We start from the raw sequence: 23,822 nt of genomic DNA on the forward strand, positions 1-23,822 counted from the left end.
AGAAGCTACTGACCCATATCAGGAATTGGGGAAAACAAACTTTTTGTAACTCTTATTAAAGTCTGGCACTGAGCTTTAAGGTGGGTTTCTTACCATGGCTCTGGATATCACAGGTGCTGTACATCTGTGTCTGAGATGAACATCAGGCAGCAGAGGCCAAGGGAATAAGAAAAGATTTGTTTAGGTTTGAAGAGCAATCTGAAAATGTTGCTGTTCAGACAGGCATATAACCTGTCTACAGAACAGGATGCAAAGCAAATTTTTGAAGAATTTAATGAGGTGTTTAATAGACCTGAATGCATTGTGAATAAAACACATCATAGTGATACAGATCCCGTTATGCTGCCAAAAATACTAGCATCACACAGAGTACAGTCTCATTAGTCCTGAGAAATGAAGGAAAAGTTGATTGTGACAAGATGGTAAGATGCCGTGTTATTGAGAGAATGCAGACACTGACTGGTGTGGTTAGCAACCCAATCACATCCAATAATATGAAATGCTATGGATTTATATAGATTGAGGAGATTTGAATAAGGCTACCAAATGCAACACAGCCCAAGGGAAAGCTGGGAAAAGACATGTCTAGACTTCCAAATGTAAGAATATTTCCAGATCTAAATGTAAGCCTCTGATTTTGGCAACTCCAAGTTTCACAAAATTTTAAACTCTACACCTGCACATCTCTTTTTGCTGATGCATTTTTCACTAACTTTGCTCTGTGATTTCTTCAGAACTCAAAAAGTGCCACTCAACAGAATTTTAAGTCCCCTAAAAAACAGGTGGAAACAGATACTTATAACCACTCAAGCTAATGTGATAATCATCAACACTGTAAAAATAATAGCTGATATCCAGTTTAGCAGGTCTGGTTATCAGAAGCATTTTTCTTCCCTGTATAGGCCTTTTATAGGTTTCCTCCTTTTTTGGTTTATTTTCTTGCATGAGAGAAAGAGAACAACTGTGTCAGCATTAAGCTTCATGTCAAATAGATTCCAGGTTTAGATTCCTGTCTCACACAGGCAAAGGACTTGAACTTCAGAGTTAGAGCTTCATGACATATTTCCTTCAGGAGAGAGGCCAACATCCAAAGCTCCTCTGCACTGTTGTTTTTCCACAGCACCACCTGATTATTCTTTTCACTCCATTAGCAGGTGCACGCACTGAAAATGTGTGAAAAACAACCCCTTTCATATGCCCAGAAGCATAATTTCTAAACATTCTTTTTCACCATGTTTCCAGTATGTTCCCACAATAGTTTGCAGCATCCCACATGAGAGAGTGGCAGCCTGTGATGACATAAGGGTAAAATGTGGTAGATGATGTCTGGATATCCTTACAGGAGATTTTGCTTCTGAAGTCATGAGGTTGTGACACTGCATTCTGAGTCTTTCACACATCAAATGAAAAAATGCACTTAAGATTGTTTTCTAGACTAAGACTCCTTTTGGACCAATAATGATTCAGTTATTTGAAAGCACTTTCAGAGAATCATTATATGTACAGCTGAAGAATTTCAAAGGGACCCTTTGCAGAACTGTAAACATTCTGCTTATCAAGCAATTCACCTGCTCTAGACAAAAATAGCAGGGAGTGTATCTGAGAAGATTTCACATTTCCTGCGTGACTGTGCTCTCTAAGGAGGTTTTTAGCAATCAGATGTAGAATGAAAAGTTTTGATTTTTTTTCTCTGATTTTAGCCAGAAATTGCACACTCAGTCCAAGAAATCTTTGTCTCAAAGATTGCTGGATTAGTACCAAGTGTCAAAACCAGATTCTGGTAATTCCTGCGTAGTTTTGAGAAGCACCTGATCACATCCATACAAACAAGTAATGACTCATCCAAAACACAGGAAACAATCCTGGAAACAGAAGTACATTTCTAAAGCACACTAACGACTTTCTTAGAGCAGTTAAGCTTTCAAGAGCTTCTAAGCATAAAAATCACAGCAAGCAGCAAGGTTTGAAGTAATCATGAGTCAAATAACACTATTTCTGAGTAATGAGAAGCACCAAACGATGCCAAATTGTAAGTGATTGTTAGAGTAATTCTGCATGGATGGTCAGCAGTAAAAGCCCAGAACCGTCCAAGTATAACTTTTTGTGAGATCTATCAATGTGAAGTTGCTGCACATATTGGAAGGTGGCATAAAAAAACCTCCAAATCATAATGCAACACAGCATGAGAGCAGAAATGTTAAACAGAGCTCACAAGGCCCTATGTGGGATTTAAACATAAAACACTATATAGAATGTCTTATAAATACCATTACAGAAAATAAAATCTGCAACAAATATGGGAAAACATGCAGAAGAACTGTTATTCCTTTTGAACTTGCTTCCCAATAATAGAAAAATTCATTAAGCTAATAAGGGTGGTCTTCATTTCCTCAGGGGCTAAGGGTATTTATCTGAGTAACTGAGAAAGTTTGGATTTTACTTTTTTGCCTCTCTCTAAATTCAGCAGCGAGATCTCTTTAAAAAGACCAAAGAAAAAAGGTGAATAGATTGTTATTTGAGAGTGAGTTGTTGCCCACCCTAAATTCCCAGAGTTGACGTTTCTGGCACTGGCTGTGAGAGCGTTGGCCAAGTCATTCCTTCCAAGCAGAGCCCAGTTTTGCCTTGGCAGAAGCACCATATGGCAATGGGTGCCTGTGAGATATAAAGCCTCCTCAAGCACCACTGAAGTGCTGCCATTGCCCCTGTCCTTATAAGGGGGTGTAGCATATGCTCTCCTGACTGGCTGATTAGCACTACTTAGAGCTAAATAGCAGAAGGATCAGGGTTTACCCTTCTCTGTGTCTTTGGACCGTCATATCCCACAGAGGAAGGCAAAAAGTGAGTGGTCTCTCACGTGAAGGATGTAAAAAGTCTCTGTCATACCCCCTTAAATAATGCTGTATTATATTTCTCACATGCCATCTTGGATAAGCAAGTGTTCATTGTATCCAATCCATATGTTTTCTGGGAAAAAATATATATTGACTAGAAACATGGTTTGTTTATTTGATTGATGTAAAATAGTCTGGAGTGTTACACTTTCATTCTACACGAGAAAGATAGGTTTTTAGCTTTGTGTTATCTTCTTATAAGAAAAAAAAAGAAGTAGCTGTGCCTTCTTTATGCAACTAGAAGTAAATTGAGTGTAACAACATCATTGTAAAATGATGTGCTTTATAAAGTCCTGAATATGGTGCATCTTTTGTGTCTTGTTTCTAATTGTTTGCTCAATACAAAAGGATAATTCATTAGGCCAATTCTCCAAATAATCTCAAAGTGACACGAATTCCTTTGCAGAGTGAACGTCTGTAGCAAGTAATCCATGGAAAACAGACAGGCGTCTCTTGTCATTCTGGAGCTCTAATCCACTGCCTGGAGCATGAAAATGCTCAGGATAACAAGTGTGGGAATGACCAAAATCAACATTATTTTTTTATTTTCTTTTCTTAACAATGCTGCTGATCAATAGAATTGCTGAATCTGGCAGATACAATGCCACAGGATTAATGAATTAAGCTCAGGAAGCAGAAGAATTAGTTAAAAAGGAGAGGGGAAAAGCCCCTTCTTTTCCACTGGTGTGTGAATATCAAGCAATGAAAGCAGCAATGACAGAATTTTAGCCCTTGTTTTACCATAGTACCAAGCCTTGTTCTGCACAAGCCTTTACATTTTAATTAGAACTATACTGACACCCGCTTTTTCAACTATGAACTTCACTTCTAAACTGGAAACTATTTCCTAAATGCTGGTTTAGCAGCTAGGTCTGAACACAGAAGAGAGATGCTGTGTTTGTGTGATGCAGCATGTAGTGTGGTCACCATCAGTGGGACTGGATTACTGGTTTTTAAACCACAGTAAATAGTGGTAAAAGGAAGGAAGAGACTCCCACTGAAATGCCATTGACTCTGTCACCATAAAGCACTCCCATGCTCTGGAAAACCATAGAATGAAATACAGAGGGGTCATCACGCTTTGATGATGCCAATGTTTTACAAAGGTCGAGTGCCAGTGTTTCTGTCAATACTGCATTAGGAATGTAAAACAGGGTACATATCTGTGCAAGAAATTACATCCTAAATACACATTGCATTGATATTCAGCACAGCATGGAGATTTTAATAAACCACCACTGACTAGAAGGGAGTTTGTTCAGATATGTGGGAGGGGAGAGCTTGAGTTTGCTTATATGTTTGTATTTACACCTCCTTAAAGACCTCTGGGGATTTTGTGTGTCCTTCTGCCTAAACAAACAAACAAAAAATCTTTATCTAGTTTAATTGCACAAACATATATTACAATAATCACACAATCCTAGAGATTGGAAGGTTTGGAACATTTTCAACTTGTAAGAACACTTTAGAGAATACTCCTGTGTAATTTATGAGCCCCTGCAGACCTGTCCATGTCTTGAACTGATTGTTGAAGTGGGCTTTACTAGGAATTTCTTTCCTTGAATCGGACGGAGTAGCGCTGGAGGTGGGGAGGGAGGGAGGTTAGAGCAACCTTCCCTAACAAGGCTTTAAAAGCTTCAGTGGTAAAGTTCTGCTGATGGGAGATTTTGTTACTTGTTTTTAACTGGGAACAACCCGAAGAGGATTACGCTATGGGCAGGAGCTGTTATTTAAGTGGGTGGCAACGTCGTGGGCTGTGTTGTGCTGTTGTTGTTTTTAAAGTGGGACGTGCATCTTTTGATCAGAACTGCAAAACGGCTTAAAAAAACCCCAAAACCCCGAACAAACAACCAACCAAACAAACCCCAAATAACCCAAACCGAGCAAAACCCAAACCGAACAACCTGGACAATGACATGAAACAGCTGGTGAAATGTCTAGCTCCGTGCCTTCCCCAAGCGCGGCGGAGCGGAGGTTTCTGTTCTCTCATCTCTGCCGCGATGTGTTCCTTTTTTTTTTTTTTTTTTTTTTTTTTTCTCCCCTATATTTTTTTTACGCTCCTTGCATGTGCTGTGACAGCCGGGGAAGCACGGGGGGGGGGTCGCGCTGCCGGCGCTCCCATCCATTGTCAGGCGCTCCGGCAGCGCGGGGAGCGCGGGGCCGCCCCCGCCGCCGGGACCCGCCCGCCCTGCGCGGGGAGCGCAGCGCAGCGGGCCCGCCCCGGCCCGGCCCGGCCCGGCCCGGCCCGGCCCCTGCCCCCGGCCCGCGCCGCCGCCGCCGCCCGCAGCATGCCGCCCCCCCGCCGCACGCCGCTCGGGGGCTGCCTCCCTTTCCGGCCCGCGGCGTGTGCGTGAGAGGGGCTCCAAGTTGCCCCGGCGGCGGCGGCGGCGGAGGAGAAGAAGGAGAAGGAGAGCGGGGGGCCGGGGCGGCAGCGGCGGCGGCGGCGGGCGCGGCGGGCGCGGAGCGGAGCCCACCCCCATCACCTGTTACCTCCGCTCCCCAGGTTGCCTGAAGTTCCCCGGCGGCGCCCGGCAGGACGGGGAGCGCCACGGCTGCGGCTGGCGGGGACCCTCCGGTGGCTGCTGCAGCATGGGCTGGCTCAGGGGGATTGCCTTGCTTTCCTTGGGAGTATTACTAGCGGGAAGAGTCAACTGCCAGCATGTGAAGAATAATGTGCCGAGGCTCAAATTATCGTATAAAGGTAAGTCTGTTGTTCTCTCTCGTTCTCGGTTTTCCTCCGAACCTCTTTTTCTCCTTGCCCCGTCGCTTCCTCCGTCCTCACCTTCCTCACTGCTCTTCCCTTATCTTCCAAAGGGGAAACTGACATTAGAAGAAATTCCTGAAAACATTTTCTTAAAAAGCCTCTCCGTGCTGCGGTCGGTACCAGGCAGTTCAAACCCAGACAAAGAAGAGTTAGTTGCGATTGCAGACGAGGACTCCGGATCGTGCTGATCCCTGTTAGAGCATTTTTTCAGTCTTGTGCTATTTCACCGGACTTTACTCTTCAAAACGATGAGTCGCGTTTGGCCACCCAGCTCACCTCCCCCGTGCTGAGCGTGCAGTGCAGCCACAATTTCAGATCTGCTTTAAACATCATGGAATGGATAAAGATTTATATATATTTGTTTTATTTTATATTTTAGGCATGAAGTGGTTAATTTTCAAGTCATGAATATTCAGTCTGTACAAATCTGACAATCAGATGCCTAACATAAGCAGTAGATGGTGGGTTTGCCAAGAAACTATAAACTGAAAGGAACAGATCAGTCCAGAGAAGGAGGAGAGGACTGCTAGGCACCAGAAAATGCTGCCTATGGATGTTTAATGCAGTGCGATTTATTTGAACCAGGGTTGTTTTCGGTGTAGTCTGATGTGTGTCATTAGAGATCACAGGGAAGGTGTGACTGAAGAAAGAGAGCTGTGAGATTACGTTTGTGTTTGAAATTGTGTAATGCCACTCACACTGCAGTTGTCAGTAATTAACTTTTGTATAATAGTGCCAGTATTAAAGGAGAACAGTCAAGTAGACAGGCTCTTCTCTTTATCAGCATAGTTCCACTCTAAGTACATTTTCAGAACAATTCATTAAATCTGGAGAATGTTCAACTGGGAAAGAAGTTTAAAATGTAAGAGCTGTGGAGTATTTTTTTTAAACGGAGAGCTGTACACCTAGGTACATACACATCTCTCTGAAGAGCTGCCTCCTCATAATTCTTAGATTATTGATGGCTGAGAGAAGGAGCTGCAGCTCCGGTTCTGAAAGGAGAGAGGGAAAATGACACATTGCTCCTACAGAGGGAAAAAGAGAACATGTGTGTGCATGCCTGGTCATAGATGTCAATCTCAGTTTACAGCATAGTGTCAGTACATCTCTTGCCAGTAGAAATACGTTTTACTTCTTTTTTCATCTTTCTCGTGCTGCAAATGAGAGGGGGGAAGATCCTCTCTGATACAGGGCAGGCGTCATTTCACACTCCAGATGAAATAAAGAATTAAGCACCTGCAAAACTTGGATGCTTTTGTGTGAAATAAATGCATGTGCCGGGTTTTGTTAAAGAACACATATGTGCATATTTATGTGTATTTAAACTTGAAAATATATGAATGAAAAGAACAGTTTAAGGGGTTCAGAGTCTGTTAATGAGAAAAGAATTATATTTAACACAAAATTGGCTTTTTTGAGTAATGGAGTCTAAAGAAAGCTTCTACAGTAACTACATGTCATGTCAGAAAACTCATTAAAAAACTCTTAATTGCTTCCAAACTTCTGCAGTCATGTTGAAACTCAGATGAGTACACAGAAGCATAAATGCTGTAAAAATATCCTGTAAAGGAATTTAATGGCTAATTATTTATTTTTGGGGTTTTTTTTTCACCTTTTAAAGTTTATCTATGGCTCAAGTCTGCTACCCCTGCTCATATTGGCTAAATGCACAGAAACTAATTTTAAAGAGTTGCCAAATGTGACTGATAGTGGATTTCTCCCTTTCTTGTCTCTTTTTTCTCTTAGTTTTTTTTTCCACCCCGCTGGTGCTGTATCAATGGACCCTTTAAAAAATATTTTGCTACTCTGCCGATTGGTTGTTTTCCAGTTCTGCTCTTGCGGGGATAAAGATTCTCATTTTCATTTTTTAAAATATCAGATATCAATTTTTGCCGTATGGTCAGTCATATATGAACAAAACAGGAAACTGAGTTGAACATCAAAACTCTTTCATACTTGGTGGGTCATTGCGCAACAAGAATGTGTTCAAATGGCGAGCAACCCTGTTTCCTATCTAGTGAAGACAGCAAATGTGTACTTAATCCAAGGCAAGTTGAAGTCTGAAGACTTACAGGAATTCACACTGTAGCCTTTGAGTCACTTATTTGACTTCAAACGTGTAACTCTGAAAATCAGATGGGGCTGCTTGCATGCTCAGTGTTAAGCACTGGCGTAAGTGCTTGGCCAGGTCAATAGGAGAGTGCTGCTGCACTGATCCCCAGGTATGGGGATATCATTATTACTCAGGGAAGACTAAGCCTTGTCAGCTGGTGCTTTTCCAGAGCAATTTTGCTTCCAGCACAGTGCTCAGTGCACAGATCAGTGTTAACACCTTGCGTAGGAACATCCTTGAGCGCTGTGGGTATTGAAAATACGTCTTTTAGGCACTGACAGAATAGCTCACATGCTAATACTTATCTCTCTGGATATACTTCACCGCCATGTGACTAGGTGATACCAAGTGATTCATCTCTATTTAAACTGCTTGCAAGTAGAAAAAGAAGCTACTCACTTACTTACCCATTCCTCATCTCCATGAAGAGATGTGGTTGAGAAAAATAAACTTATGATATTGAAAAAAAAACCCCAAACATGCAGGGTGAAAAGACCGACACAGGCGACTTCACTTTTCTGTGACCATCATTGTGCTTTCTTTTAAGATGTATGCTTGTTTTTTGGCTGAACAAATACCTTGGAGCTAATTGTTGGTGCTTTATTTCAAAAGAAAATCAAGGATGTATTTTAACTTCTTGTTTGTCTCGACTAATTAGATGTCAAACATGGTTAAAAAGCTCAGGCATTTGCTTTAAAAGTTAGCAAAATGAGTCATGAAGGGTTAAATCCCTGCCAACCTTGATTTCCTATGGTCACTTGCTTTCAAAGGCCCGGTATTAGCTCTGCCATTTCCCGGGTTGCTGGACAGAAGTTTTGGTGAACTCCTGTTCTTACTTCCTCTTAACTTCTTATCACCCAGTCTTGCAGAAGATTAGAAGCATCGTACGGGCATGGTTTGGATGGGAAATGATACAGAAAGTGTTTAAGTGCATATGTTAAGGCCACATCTGTGATCTGAAAAGATCCTTTCTGCTTATTGTGAAACAGAGTGCTGGGTGCTTGGTTTACATCACCTGGATTCTGCTGCCATATGAAAGAAAGGAAATTTGAGGAGAGCAGTAGGGAAATCCTTGTCCACCTGAAATCTGAGGTGAAGCTCCTGTTCAGTAGCTTCTGGGTTTTGCCCTGTACTTTATAAAGTTTCCAAGCATTTTCATCTTTGTACATGGATTGGAAAGGTTTTGCTCAGATGATACTCATCTCCTTATTTCAGTTGAAAGGAATTAATATGATTAAAAGCCTGATCTAAAGTTCATTGAAGTCACTGTATGCTGGATCATAGCCTAAATGTGGTAAAACCAGCCATAAAACTGAAAGCTCAGTTGAGTTCTTCAACCGCTCACCTCCTCTTCTTGTGTCCTTCAAAGACTTTGTGTCCTTATTGTAGAGTAAAAAGAAATGTTATTGTTGATGTATCAAAAGAAAAAGAATCTTCCCTTAAAGAGTGCAGGGGGCTTTGTTCTTGCCTTTTTTTTTTTTTTTTTTTGGTGTGTTTTTTCTAATATCATTGACTTCAATTCTGTTGTTGGTTTTGAGTCTCTATATTGTGTCACCAGGTCACAGATTCTGTTCAGGAAACTCCTATTGAGCTCAGAGTTCTCAGAAAGATGGTGATCAAGTTGAGTGTGCAAAGTTTAAAACAATAAATATAATCTTAACTCCAGATGGATTTCTTGTATCGTTTATTGTTTTGTATTTTCTTTTGCTGTCCTCTGCATGGGGAGGTAACAGCACATAACAGAGATGGGACCAGCTAAAGTACCCTTTAAATATAAACAAATAAGCCCAATGAAAGTTTCCATTAACAATTCCTTGATTTCCAGATTTTTTTCATAAAGCAACCCTGATTTTTTGCCTCCACATAAGTAAATCTTGTCAACCCAACTTTCTCAAATCCATCTGTCACGTCTTATTTGTCTATTGAAAATTACTAAATGCCGTAAGTATGTTTTGCAAGAGTACATGTGTGGTTCTCCTTTGTTATTGTTGCTCAATTGGATACATATTACTTGAGAAAAAGTAAGTGGAAAAGCATTGCACACAGATTTAGCTCTATTACTCTCTGGCTTCAATTCAAGCCATATTAAAAGTAAGTGTCTTGTTTAAAGTTGCAGTGATAGTGACAACTACTCCATCCTTGATGTGCAGTTGATTTACAATTTTATAGCATGGATTTTTATCCAGATGAAATCCTGGCCCTAGTGAAAGCAATGGCAAAACTTCTGTCTGTTTCAATCTGTCCCACGTGGGGTGATGAGGGAGGAATGGCACCACACTGAATTACCTGTATGTAACTAATGTAAATATGATACCTGGCCTGTAGTTTGTTCACCCAGTCTGGTTGTAGTTGATGATCTGCCAGTGGGTTTGATTGTGGTTTTTCCTTTCCTTCAAACTTTATAACTCACAATTCAATACCTCTGCAAATATTGGGAAAGCAGGACAAAGTGGGAGAAGGAAATGGGGAGAGAAATACTGGCAAGGGAGCCTGTTTCTCTTGAGCTGGGACCAGTATTGGAGTTGGTCTCAGATTTCAAGGTGTCTGCTTAGAAACCTTTGCTTAAACTATCTTGTAAGAGTACTGTCTGAGGGAAAAGCCTCTCTGACATGCCTAAAAGTGAGAGAAAAGCCCCGATTTAGGAAGAAGACTGTGAAGGAAAGTAAATTAGGGACATTTGCATCTCTACCTTCCACCATTTGTGACAAACTTTCTGCACAGCTCCAGTGCTCTCAGACCTCACAGTTCAGTCAGTGCAGGAGGCTGCAAAGGTACCAGAGGCATCCACAGCCACGTCAGCTTTTTTTATTTGCCCCAAAATAATGAGTCTTTCAGGGAAGATCTGTACATTGATCTTTCTACCAACTGGTTGATTGGGGTCTTTCCAAGACCTGGGAGCTCTCAGGGAGATGGTAGGACTACCCTGCCTGGCTCTGACAGCTCAGAGGCTGACAGGAGGGGAAAGCTGATGAAGGAAGTGCCTAAGCTCAGATCTTGCCTATATAGGGAAATTTTCAGCTAGCTAATTAGGGCCTGAGACTGGCAGTGTAATTGGAACAAGGAGGGTGAAAACCTAGCCCAGCATTCTCATTTTGCATTTCCAACTTTCCCATTTAATTCCAGTGGAAAAAGTGGTTTCTGAATTACAGAGCCTCACTTTTCTGAGAAGCTGGAGTTCTCTGTAATTATTTTTACTGTATGGTTTGCAAATGACTGAATTATTCATGGAAGGTGCTGCATTGACAGCCATGGAAACTCTACTCTTGCTGCAGACAAGGTGTACAGCATTTACTTGTATTGTTGGTAACAGCATCTTTAAAACTCTGACCTAGTGGGGAATTTAAATATCCATAGTTACCCTGAGCTCAGTGAATCTTCTGAAATGTGAAATCTGCCTTAAAATTTACTTCTGTGCTTGAAGCTTTTGATCAGGACTGAGGTACTTAGCTATTTGCTTAGGGTTTATTCAGGTGTATACTTATCCCATAACATTTAGCAAAACAGTATTTAAAATGAGAAACTCGCTCATAGCAGGTTGTTACAATGTAAATGGGTTATTTTTTATAATCTCTCCTGCAGGCAACTCTGTATGCACAGAAAGCATTTCCATGGAGTTCCCACCTGAAAAGAAACCATGAAGTGATTTGTATTTTTAACTCGTGCTTTTTTCTTGGAAGTGTTTTTCAGTTTTAATTTAATGCATTGCTATACTCTGATCCTTTTAATATGGTTTTGGTTTTGCTTAATCACTGATTGTGCATATGGCCTGTAATGCCCACAGCTGCTGCTAGAGAATCTTCTTTATTTACTTCCTCTGGCCCACAGACTTTTCCCTCATGTGCATACCTGGAACACTACAATGGAAGCATCTGCAATACAAAGTTGTTCCAGTATTTTCAACATTGTCTTCATCAGCTGGAGCCTGACTTGACCCCAGTTCAATCTGAAGCAAAATCACATCTTCACCTGAGGCAGTGCCTGAGTGGCTGAGAAGCAAACAAATCCTTCTAAGCAGTGTCAGTGGTTGTGACATTTTCCAGTTGTTTGACAACTAAAAAGGGTAAAATTATTTTCAGGCTCCCACACACTTTTAAGCAAATGTGTGGGGTGGACCCTGGGAGCTCTATGTCAAACTTTTAATGGAGTTACTGTAACCTGTTGTGGTGCTCTTGTTAACTGAGGTTATGTGTAAAAATTGTTGCTGCTGTTGTGCTAGTGGGCGATTCAGCAAATTCCTTCCCTTGCAGGATTAAAGCTCCCTTCAGAAATGTCTGCAAGTTCATGGTCCTCCCACATGCGGCCTTCTATAGGTTAGCTGCTCTCTTCCAGGAACAGCTGTGAATAGTGAGAATAACTGTGGGGATAGTACTTTTACTTGAACTTTTCCTATTTTTTCCAAGTGGGATAGCATCTGAATATACAAGAGAGAAAAGGATGGCCGCAGCTGTTGAGAGCATCAGAAATCTTAAGAGTCTTGTAACCTTTCTCCCGCGCCACAGGAGGTTCTCTGTGGTGTCTTTCTCTTTCTTTGTCGCTGACACAGTCAGCCACTTCAGGCTCTTTTCACTCCCAGGGGAAGGAGAGGTTCCTCCAGAGAGCTAATCTTGGACTACACAGACTGAATGAGACTTTAAGGGTGCTCATCACTTGTCATTGACAGTAACAGGAATTGCGCTTCCTGTTCATTTATTTCGTTTCTTTCTCTCTGGGAATGTATCAAAAGAAGGTACTGATTAACTGCTATGGAAGAACTTAAGCTGTATTCTGATCCAAATCTTCCTAATTTAAGAAGCTGTTTTTGCCTAAATGAGTATTTAAAGCAGTGTAAAAATTGATCTGATTAAATATACATAACAACTCAGTGTCTGTGATCTTGAGGTCACCTGTGACTCTGTCTAAATTTGCACCAAACTTGCGGTGTAGAAAGAAATAAACAGCACCGCTACATTTTTCACATTCTTAAAACAATTACCTAATTTACTTCTCCTGTTTCCCATGTCTCACCTCCTTAATAAGCTCATCCCAAATCCAGTGACACATGCTGGAAGTGACTGTCTGGGGCTACAGAGCTTTACTAATTTAATGGCTTAATCATTTAGAGCTTTCAATAAGCTGTCCCCTGGCTAGCTCCATTACCATCTGAATGTTTCTGTGCTTTAAAGAGAAAAACATATTCAAGATTCAATTTCATAGAGCATGGTTTGTGAATAAAAATACGTGTGTATATGTGCAATTCAAAGGACAGGTGCCTTGACCCCGAGTCTACATTTTTTCAGCTGAACTATTTCAGTAGTGAGAGTGGGATGAAACCTAATTTATTGATTTCTAAAAATTGTGAATAGATTTAAAGTTTGGGGGATTCTTTTCTCCCTTTGGGGATTGCAGATCCCCCTTAACTAGACATATCTACAGCAATCTGTGAAATGTGTGAGCACTACTCTACTTTGTGTCACATCTAGTTTTCATCCTTTGCTGTTTGATAGCCAAACACAGTAAAGTCAGAAGTTTTTGCCATTCTTCTAATGTTTTAAAGTTGTTTGACATTTATTGGGCTGCCTGCTTATCTCTCCAGCTGGATGTTGCAGAAACTTTAGAAGCGAGCAGTCAAATAAAATTCTCATCTCTTATAAATATTTTCATGCAAAGTTGGATCTTACAGGGAGCAATCTGAGGAATGAAGTAGTTATTTGCTTTCATCTGACTTGTGGAAGGAGGAAAAAGAAAGCTCTCCTTTACTCCTCACTCTAATGAAGCAAAGCTCATGTTGGTTCTGACGGCCCCTCTTGGCTCCTTTTGAAATTCCAGCCTTGTATGAGAAAAGGACACAAAAAAGCTCTGTGAGATAATTTAAAGGATTTAGAGCTGCCTTTCAAGGGGGATGGGTTGGTGGCCTTTTCTAGAGGAATCACACGATAAATACAGCTCACAAACATCCAAAAGAGCTGCAGAGAGTGCAGGGCACAGCTTTCATCTCCAGCTGATGCTGGAATGGCAATAACTCTACTTTGCTAGACACAGGTCCCATGTGTGGCCAAGGCGCGGAATGAGGTCCCTTAAGATGAAGTGATGATTTTAGGGTGTTAATATTTCAATTTTTTCATGGATTTCCTAGTGCAACTTCATTACTTTTGCATGAATGGGCAGTCTGAAATAGTTCTGACTCCTAGGGAAGCTCTTTTTCTCAAAGCACAAAAAGGTCAAATCAATAATGATTAGTGTTGCTCTGTAGTATCTGTAGGTCAACTCTGTCTCTCCTCCACCACAAGAGGTCCTTTCCAAGATCTCCATCCTGCTAGGCCCATGTGATAAATGTAGCTCCTGTTGAGTGATGGAAGGGACAGCAGAAATGTTGTCTGGGGATCTGGGAAAAAAAAACTTGATCTTCAAGATTGCGTTTTTCCCCATATTCACTTCTACTACAGCAGATGAATGACTCTATCAAAACTCCTTGCTCTGATGGCCTTGTAGACAACAACATAAATGTAGAGGTACCTGCAAATTGCAGAGTTAAGAAATCTCTTCATTCTGAATTTCTGCTCCTCCAAGAAGTGTCGAGAGTCCACCCAACAAGACCAAGTGTATGTTCAGTTGTTCAGGAAGGTGTGATTTCATTTTCAAAGAGCTCCAGTTGTCACTTCTCTGCAAGGTGAGGAGCATCAGCAAAACAGTACTCCAGAGTGTTGGCTGTTGGGTTATCAGTATGGTAAACCTCAGTCTGTATTTTTGTTCCAAATGTGTATCCCTAGTTGTTTGTTCTCTAGCCGTAAAAACTGACCTGCAACAAGTTGGCGAGATTTCTTCTTAAATGAAAAGATTCAGGAATTTGTTAAAATTGAAGGAAATTTTTAATAGCTCATTCTAAAGGAGTTTGATGAAGTAAAGTATTGACAACAATATTATATGTTGATAATTTTGCTTTTCTCTGCAGCTTGTAATATTGAGACCCAAAATTACATACATTTCTAATTCTAATTGTTCAGACTTTTTTTTCTCATCTGTAATGGAAAACTACCGGATATTCTACATCCTTTTCTTGCATCATTTTACAAATTTGTGTGTTTTCATCATTCTTTAAACCTGAATTGTGACTCACTGCTTTACTGGGCAATAGTCATAAATCAGGAAAGTTTTTATTTAATCTCACCTACATCACCTACAAATGGAGGTTAGGCATTAACAGAAACCCAGCACCACAGCTGATGATACACAGAAACTCTGTACTGTAAAGAGAATCAAAGAAAATAACATAAATGTGAAATCCTATTAATTCCTTGGCTATTCTCTGTCAGCTTCTTCACCTGTAAAGTGGTATTAAGTGATTTCCTGAGAAATTGCTGGAGGTCAGAGATTTGCCATGCTTATTCAGAGCTGTATCCTGCTCTCAGAATAATCCCATTAATGTGTGTATTCAAAGTTGAGTCAGAACTTATTTTTGATCAACATAGAAAGGCCTTACAGGTACTTTAAAGTGATTATAATAGCAATATTCACAGCTGTGTGTACCTATGACATGAATCACATCCCTATTATCCAGGAAGCATGTCCAATTCAATTCTATTTGGATATTCCAGACAATTTTAGACAAGAGCCCTTCAAAATGTTTTTTGGAGTTTCCACCTCTATTTCAAGCTAAACACACTGTGAAGGTGATTACAGAAGGCTCTGGAGAAGAGCCTTTGTGTTCAGTCTTTGCAGTATTGTCTTCCAATGGTGTGTGTGTGCTTGTGACAGTCTGGCCAATTTCTCTAAGTTTAAGCTAGGGTTTTTTGGTTTTTTTATCATGGCTGATAGTCATATTTTAAAATTAAGAGGGAATAAAAAGTGAAGTTTGTTTTTTTGTTTATTTTTTTCTTGTGAGTATCAGAAAAAAAACTAAGGGGCAATTTCTCCCTTTCTGCTCAGTCTGAACACACCTTACCGAGCCATTGGTGCTAAACATTTCCTGGCTCCTTCAAGTGTTTCCTTCCCAAGAGATTCTGGACAAAAACTTTCTCTTTCTTTGGGCACACATCCTTTTTTATGACTTTCCGTACCCCAAATATTCCCCAGCCTTCTCCAGGATGAGGGCAACCTTTCCTAGACACCTGGGAAAGTATTCAGTAGTAATCAGTTGAGTCAGTTATAATTGCCTATCATTTGTGACTCACTCACTGGAAAACTGTTGCTTGACAGCCCTGGTTCAGACCTAATAATGAGGATGAAGTGCTGTAATAAATTCATATGTAGAATTTTGCATCTCAGATAGATTCACATCCTCATTCCTTAAGTAAATAAGAAAGCACCTGTTCGCTTTGTCAGCCTGGCCTATGAAAATAAAATTTGTCTTTCATATATTCCACATACCTTAAATGCAGCATTTAAATCTTATCTTCAGTGAATTATCTCAAGGAATGTTTTTCTTTGCTTTTATACTTCCTCGTGCCACTTACATGATGTAATTGTTGTTTTGAATAGCATTCTTTTTCTGTAATAAGCTAACCATTTTCATGCCATTAATTAAGAAACACAGGGAAAATACAAGTTTTTGTGGATTTTGATGTTCTTTTGAACTTCAGACACAATTTGGTAGTTTAACATGCTAAATCATAGTGTCTTGCTTGACCACATGCCACATGGTTTTCTTACAGTTTTGCAGGTGCTAGAAGAGCCAAGTTCAGTTCTTGAGACTGGCTCCAGCTGAGAGCAATGAAAAGGTCCTGTTTACTGGTGTCAAAATACTTTTTCATATGTTTTCAGAGAGACAAATGTCAAGTACCATGTGTATTGTTATTCTATATTAGAAATTCTAAGCAGTTATGAACTATTCTGGTGTAAACCAAATGTAACATCATAACTGTGACTGCAGTGCTGCACATTTGGACCCTGATGCTGCTAATTGACATTTTACCAAAGGGAAAGAGACATGTCTGAGAAATGCATCTTGTAGCTTTTTAATACAATTTCCATAGCTGAGACCATGAACAGCCCCTTAAGGTTGTTTCTCATAACTGCCACTCTCTTAAATTTTTTTTTTCTGCCAGTATCTAGGAATATGATAAATACTGAATTTTGTTCCACTGTAGGTTCACCCCCATTACTATGCATAGAAACTATTTTACCTTATGCCAGACATATGGAAGTGATCACTGCATGTAAATTGTATGAGGAGAGGTGAAATACAGCTTTCTAGACAAGGAAATGTGTACTTGTTTGTGGTTATAAGATACTGAGAGCTCACCAGAAAAGACTTTAAGTCTTAAGACAAGTTTTCCTTTAAAAGTAGAAATTGGTGAAAGTGAAGAATAGTGATGATTTTTGATAATCACCATGAAAGCACAGCTTTATCCTGAGCTGAACTGCCCAGGCAGATCTCAGGGTTTAAGAGGCAATTGCTTGCATGTGCAGGGCCAGGCCATGGAGCTCCTCCTGAAATGCAGAGGTAAATTGTTCTGGGACCCACTGTGCTCAGTAGTACAAGTCAAGTTTCTTCAAACACAGGGTTTAACTGGCAGGGCCAGTATAAATGTCTGCTTTTCATTTTCCTCCTCTGGTGTCATGGTGCCCACAGTGCAATGACTTGAGCCTATTCTAAAAATCAGGTTTCGAGGGGCTGAGTTATTTTTTGGAGGAAAAACCAAGAGCTTACTTCAGTTATGCTTTTCAAATATGTTTTAAACTTACTGTCCCTCAGATGGTGACTAGGAAATCAATACTTATTTTATGGCTAATAGGCATACACCGTGCTCCCCAAATTTTCCATTCCTATAAAGTTGGATTTCTTTTTTTTTTAATATTCAGTATTGCAGAATAAGAAACTAATCTAGAGTCTGGCAGGCCTTTATTCTAAGGCATTGTCATAGCTTTTATTCTGAGTTGAAAAATGGACAGATCATTGGGCTTCATAAATGTGTGGAGGAGCTGTCAAAGTTCCCATTTGCATGTGAATGGTCAGCTGAGGTAGGAAGGGGGATATGTAAATAATTCTCTAGCTAGCTCCTGGCAAAGATCATTGCATTTCAAAGTGCCGTGAAAAGCAGCACCATAAAACTTTAACCTATTCACTGGCATGGAAACTCCCACACCTTAAATTGATCTACTCTAATAATGACCACTTGGGGAAAAATGAATCTTAAAAAGCAATATCAGGTCTCCAAGTACTATACATTTTCTGCCTCTTTTAATATTTCATAAAAGATAAGCTAAAAATGCCACTCTTCCTTCTCCCCCAGTGAAGGGGGGGAAAATGGGAAAAAAAGCACAAGATCTAAGCAGTAAGCAGATGGAGACCTTCATTGGAAATCTGGCAGATAAGTGTGATAGGAGTGAAAGAAATGTAAAAGATTTGAGTATTATTCTGTATTATGTCAGTATCTGACCCAGGAGCCACCAAGAAAATCATTACTTTAATCTTCCTTACAAACTGCCCAGCATTTCACTATTCTGTTCTGCTGCCATACTTCAGTACATGCTCAGCTAGATAAAGCTGAATGTTGTAGTTTAAAACCAAGTGTGTCCTTCAAAATACACAGTTCTTCGTGTCTCCAAAAAGGTGAAAAAGTAAAAGCAAACAGTAGAAAAATGAGGAACACAAAGTAAAACAAAATCTTAATAGGCTCGGAGTCAGGCAGTTTTCTACATATTTTATTGTGCCTCATATCTGTTTAGATAGAATTGGCATGTGAATATATGGAGAGACAATGATTTACTAAGCCCTTTATGCCTGAAACAGCTTCAGAGCCTGTGATTAGGCAGGTACAAGGACTAGAAAATGTTTCCAAAGTAAAGTTCACCTCCAAAATTGATAGGGGTTATGTACCTACCCCTTGATAATAGGATAACTTGGGACTGTTGCTGTAGTTTGCCAGTGTAATTTCCCTGATACTGTTTTGTAGTCTCCATCTACTTGCCTTAAAATACCATGATGTATTTCATTCAACCTCCATATTTCAGAAAATAATTAATGTCACCTCTGTAATCATTTACAGCACACTCTTTCTTTCTCACAAAGCTTCTGTGAACTTATTTGGTCTGTTTACACTGTTCCAAAAAACTTACAAAGTTAAATGCAAGTTAATTCACTAGATTTACAAAAGGCTGTTATTCAAAGGCTCTGGGATTTGTTCTATTACATAATATTCCTGTAATGAAATGTGATTTGTCTTGGTATTTGCCAGGAGAATAAAAACAACAACAAAAAAGGACTGATCTAACAAATTCCTACTCACATGAGTAGTCCTTTTGATTTCAATGTACCTGGCACTTGTGATGTGAAGTGCCCTTTTGAGAGGCTATGCAAGTTATTCTTCACTTGGAAAATAATCAACCAATGAATCCAAGCAATTGTAGGGATCACTTGAAATTTTTCAGCTCTGCCCATTTAATGGGAAGAAATGATGCAAAAACTGTTCAAAATGTAGTTCTACTCAAATGAAAGTTTAAATTCAGTAATAATCTGTCTTAATCTGTTTTATCCCATGTTTCTGCTGTGCTCCACTAGAGGAGCATTCCCTGCCTTGCTGTGGTTGATTGTATCCTCATGTCCAGTGGGACAAAACATCAGTTAAAGTCACTATGAAAGACACTTAGATAGCCTGGTAGATATTTGAGTGGGAATATGAAATGTGATCTGATTTTTTGAATGGCCAGGCAATTTTAAACTGAGGTTTTGAGGAAGGGAATGTCATATCTTATCCAAGCCCTGTCCCATTTTCCCTGTTAACGTGTCTTTCCACGAAACCCTCTGTGCAAAGCCCATCTGTGTGACTGTATGTGGAGCACACATTGGGCAGTTCTGCTGATGAATTCAAGCACAGTGACTTTTGATAAAGTAATACCACAACATTGGAATGTGGTTTCCACAATGCAGCAGTTCTGTTTCAATAACCATTCCCAATCCATCAAAAAAGGGCACAGCATTGTGGAAACTTTTATCCTTTGCTGGAGTATTACTTATTTATTGTACCTGTGGCTCCAGGCACTTTGAGTGAAAGTTGCCCTGACTGCTTCTCACATGAGCTCCTTGGAGAGAGCCCAGGAGACTCCAGAGCTGCTTTCCTGCCTCTCCAAAGAGCTGCTAAGGCCAGCAACTGAGCGAGGAATCCCTGCTCCTTTTCAAACATCAGTCTGACAAAGTGGGATGGCGAGCACGGGGCCGTGCGCTCCCTCACCCCAGACATCTTGTCAGTGGGCTCTCAGTGCTCTTTGCAAAACAGCAAGAGGAATCTCAGATTGCAGCCACTCAGATGTAGCCACTTGTGCAGACACTTCTATTACCCTGAAATTTATCGTGGTCTGTGTCACATGTTAAAGAAACGCAGAAAGTCTCAAATGCAGCAGAGGGTGGTGAGGCAATAGAATTTTTTCACTTTTTATGATAACTATACATTTAAAGAAGGAAGCAAAAATAATGTTTTCTGTTAAAAATAGGAGGGGAAACCATTTGTGGCATAGAATCCAATAGGAAACACATTTACAAAACTTTTGGTTATGGTGAAGTTCTTCAGTAGGTTGTAAGGGGCATCAGTTTAATTAATGAGAGCTGTTACTTAAATTATGTTAGCAATCAGTGAACAACCCACAGAGTAGCTCATGAGTAAGTCTGTGATGGCTTGGAACAGAGGCATCCTAATGCTTCTGTAATGCTGGCCACAGGTGATGTTGGAAGGCAGAAATTGCATTGTTTATTGCCATACATGCAAGAGATTCATATATAGGGAAGGCCACGTGCTCTAAGGGAACCCCTGATCCTGTTCAAGTGATAACTGAAGGACATGTGACCAGCAGACATCTGCACAAAACTGTCAGCCCAGTGGGGTGATGGAGTGCATCACCAGGCTACGTGGAGTGTAAATGCAACATAAGAAACTCCTTCCTTCTCCTGTTCTGTCCTGCTGAGACCAGAAGCTCTCTCCCACCTCACTGCTCTTGCAAAGGGATTTTTGGATCTGGCAAGGCTCAGCCTATCCCTCTCTGATGCCAAGCAGAGGCAAGAAACATTCCAAATTCTGAGCTGTGGAAATATCCTTAGGTGCACGCATGCATTTACCTACATGATGTATACAAATATGAAGCTGTTTACACACCCCTCCTTGGCCCAGATCCACAGACAGTGCAAAATTACACCACGCCCGGCTGCAAGTTATTTTTAGCTCCTCCTCAATGTAAATGTCTAGCTCATAATTAAGTTTCAAAATAATGAATGATGTGTTTTGTGTTTCAGTGGGTACAAACGTTTGCATTGCATAGTGAATGATTTAAGCATGAAAGGTCTTGCATTCCTAAATCTGTTACAGAATGTGGGTGGGAGGTGGATCTTTGCTCATACCAGGAAACAAAGACTGAATGAATATTTGTCATGATGTTTCATCGAGGCACTGTTAATGTTAGCTGGAGATACCTTGTGGCAAGACTGACAGCTTGCTTACTCTGAAGTTTTCTGAAAACCGGGGCATTTTAGTATTTGTAAGGGGTATTAGCAGTGTTGATACTGTAGCCACCCAGCCATGAGCCTTGTGCAGTAGTCAGTTAAGCCAGAAATTAAGGAGATCAAATGCTATTAAACCACCTCCCTGAAAAATCCCCCAAAAATCAAATCAAAGAGCAAACAAAAAAAAAAAAAAAAAACAAAAAAAAAAAAAAACAAAAACAAAAACAAAAAAAAAAAAACCAAAAAAAAAAAAACAAAAAAAAAAACCCAAAAGAAACCCCAAAAAAACCCAAATCCAAAAAACAGCAGCAAAAAACCTAAACCTGACTAAAATCCCCCCAGCTGAAAACACAGCACAATTTTGACATAAGGGCTGGAAGGATTTATGTCTCATCTTGTCCTCATGTGCTTTCCTTAATTTTTTGTGGCTGATCTTCAGTATTAGGGTGGCTTCCTCACGAGGCTGCCATTTGGTCTGGCTGGATTGCCCTGTTCTGATGTTCCCATCTCCAAGATCAACGTGGACATTTTGCCATAAGTTCAGGTACTCAGTCCTGCACCTAGAGACAAGGTGATCCCCGTGTACACCTGCTAAAGAGCAGTTGCAAGACCAAAGAAAGAAAGAAAAAAAAGAAAAATCAAGAAAGAAAAGGAAAGAAGGGAAGAAAGAATAGTAAGAAGAATTAAAGAGTTGTTTTATTTGTTTTCTTCAGCAGTGTCCTTATGTCTTAAACTGGAATTGTAATGGAATGTTATCCTTACGTGCGTTGAAAAAAAACAGTACAAAACAAAACCCACAACAACAACAGCAACGAAAACCCCAAGGAGAGCTATTTCTAATAAAAACATTACTCATACTAGGATCATAGCCCTGACCTTACATTTATTGGCATAAATGTGAGCTTAGAAAGCTGTGTGGATGTTTGCCATATGCAAATCCATCCATCCATAAATCAGCATACAGACTGGAGACTGCACAGCTGAAGTGACTGTAATGGTAAATGAAACCTTTCACCACCAGGTCAAATGCAGTTCAGCATCTGTGGTAAATGGAAAAGCACTGTCGTGCAGGAATTGATCCGTGGCGTGTGTAAAACGAGTGACTGACCAGTTCACACTGCTCACCACCACCACTGGCTCCCCAGGTCAGAGCTGGCAGATAAGTTGGAGCTGCAATGGCAAAGCAGTGAAGCAACCTGGCAGAGAATTTGCCTTGTGGGACTGTCTGGTGGTGTATTACAAGGATTAGGCAGGCGTTTTTCATCAGCATGAATTGTCAATGAAAAAGGAAGTTTCCGTTTAATCCAAATTTTCCACCAGTTCTATCCAAATGAAAACATTACTTTGGACTGTGGTGCTGATCTAAGGCACATAATATAATATTCATCTGACATTAACCTCTGTGTGTTCAGGGTAGCAGCAGGGTTTGCAAAGGCTTTGTGTAGTTTTCCTGCTTTCTTGCCCATTCTTTTCTGCACAGTTAACTCACATTAAAATCTTTGAGAGGCCCAGAGATCAGCATAAGGATTATATGATAGCAGGATAGCAAAAGCCATATAGCTTTTCTCAAATCCTGGGCAAGAGGTCCCAATCAGGGATGAGGCAGGTTTATAATTTAAGGTGGAGTTCACTGTCAGAGGGTGACAGGACACACCCAGAAGCATTTCCAGGCCTCTTGATTCTGGGATATGACTTGGCCACGGCTGAACTGTGGAGTGTATTTTTCCTCCTTACAGTCTAAGGAAGTTGGACACCCTGACCAGAAAAAACATAGATAAAATGATAAAAACCAAGAGTCACACATTCCCGGATTTATTTTTTTTCCTGAGTTGTCACTCTGAGAAGTTCAGTATTTTGACTGTTTGACTTAATTTGAAAACAGATGTTGGAATATTGTAATTTCCCTTGAGACAAAAAAAAAAATTCCTTACTTTTCTCAGCTTTCCTTATTTCTGCTATGAAACCGTGTTGTCACAGAGAAACAGTGTTTCATAGCGCTCCTGTGTGAGTTGTGAAGCTCCAAACCAGCTTGACACATTCAGCTACGTGTTAATGTCAAAACATAGTTCTCAACATTTATTGCAGCTAAAACAGCATTAAAAATTTATGTCTGATTCTTTGATATAATTCAATACATTATTTTAAAAATGAGTATTGTTACTGGTTATAGTTTGCTCAATAGAACATTTTCTCTACTTTTAAAGAATAAATCTTTTAAGACATTAATAATTTGAGTATGTGTTTGTCTTCATGTTTCAAGGATGTTAATAATGCTGGGAAGATTGGTCTTGCAGCTAATGTGTGAATGGATAGATGTTCTTCAGTTCCAGGATCTTACTCAAACATTTTAAGTGATGTCAGACTATATCCTTGTGCCTCAGTTTCTAATCTGTACAGGCTTTTTGTACATTGTTTTATTTTCAGTGACATTGTACATGTTTGAAGGCAAGGACTATGCTTTTGCACAATGAAATTCTATCTGGACTTTCAGAACAAGTAGTACAACCGATAAATAGCAGAATATTTAGTTCAAGGCTCAAACAAACATCTGAGCACTAAGAAAATGACTCTTGCTTTCTGGTGTAAAGAAATTTAAAAAAAAATTTTTTTAATTTTTGAAAATTCCCTAACAGTATAATCAGATTATTT

General features: G+C 40.1%; 1 protein-coding gene across 1 annotated transcript in view; it reads left to right on the plus strand.

Moving 5' to 3' along the window:
- Window positions 1-5,367: 5,367 nt before the first annotated feature.
- SEMA3A (semaphorin 3A) overlaps window positions 5,368-23,822 on the plus strand; it is a 165,447-nt gene continuing 146,992 nt past the window's right edge. Inside the window, exon 1 of the mRNA XM_063153781.1 lies at window positions 5,368-5,592. Within this exon, the coding sequence (XP_063009851.1) occupies window positions 5,481-5,592 (112 nt within the window). The 5' untranslated portion in view covers window positions 5,368-5,480. The remainder of the gene's footprint in view (window positions 5,593-23,822) is intronic.

This window comes from Melospiza melodia, chromosome 4 (genome assembly GCF_035770615.1).
Source record: "Melospiza melodia melodia isolate bMelMel2 chromosome 4, bMelMel2.pri, whole genome shotgun sequence".
Classification (NCBI taxonomy): Eukaryota; Metazoa; Chordata; class Aves; order Passeriformes; family Passerellidae; genus Melospiza; species Melospiza melodia.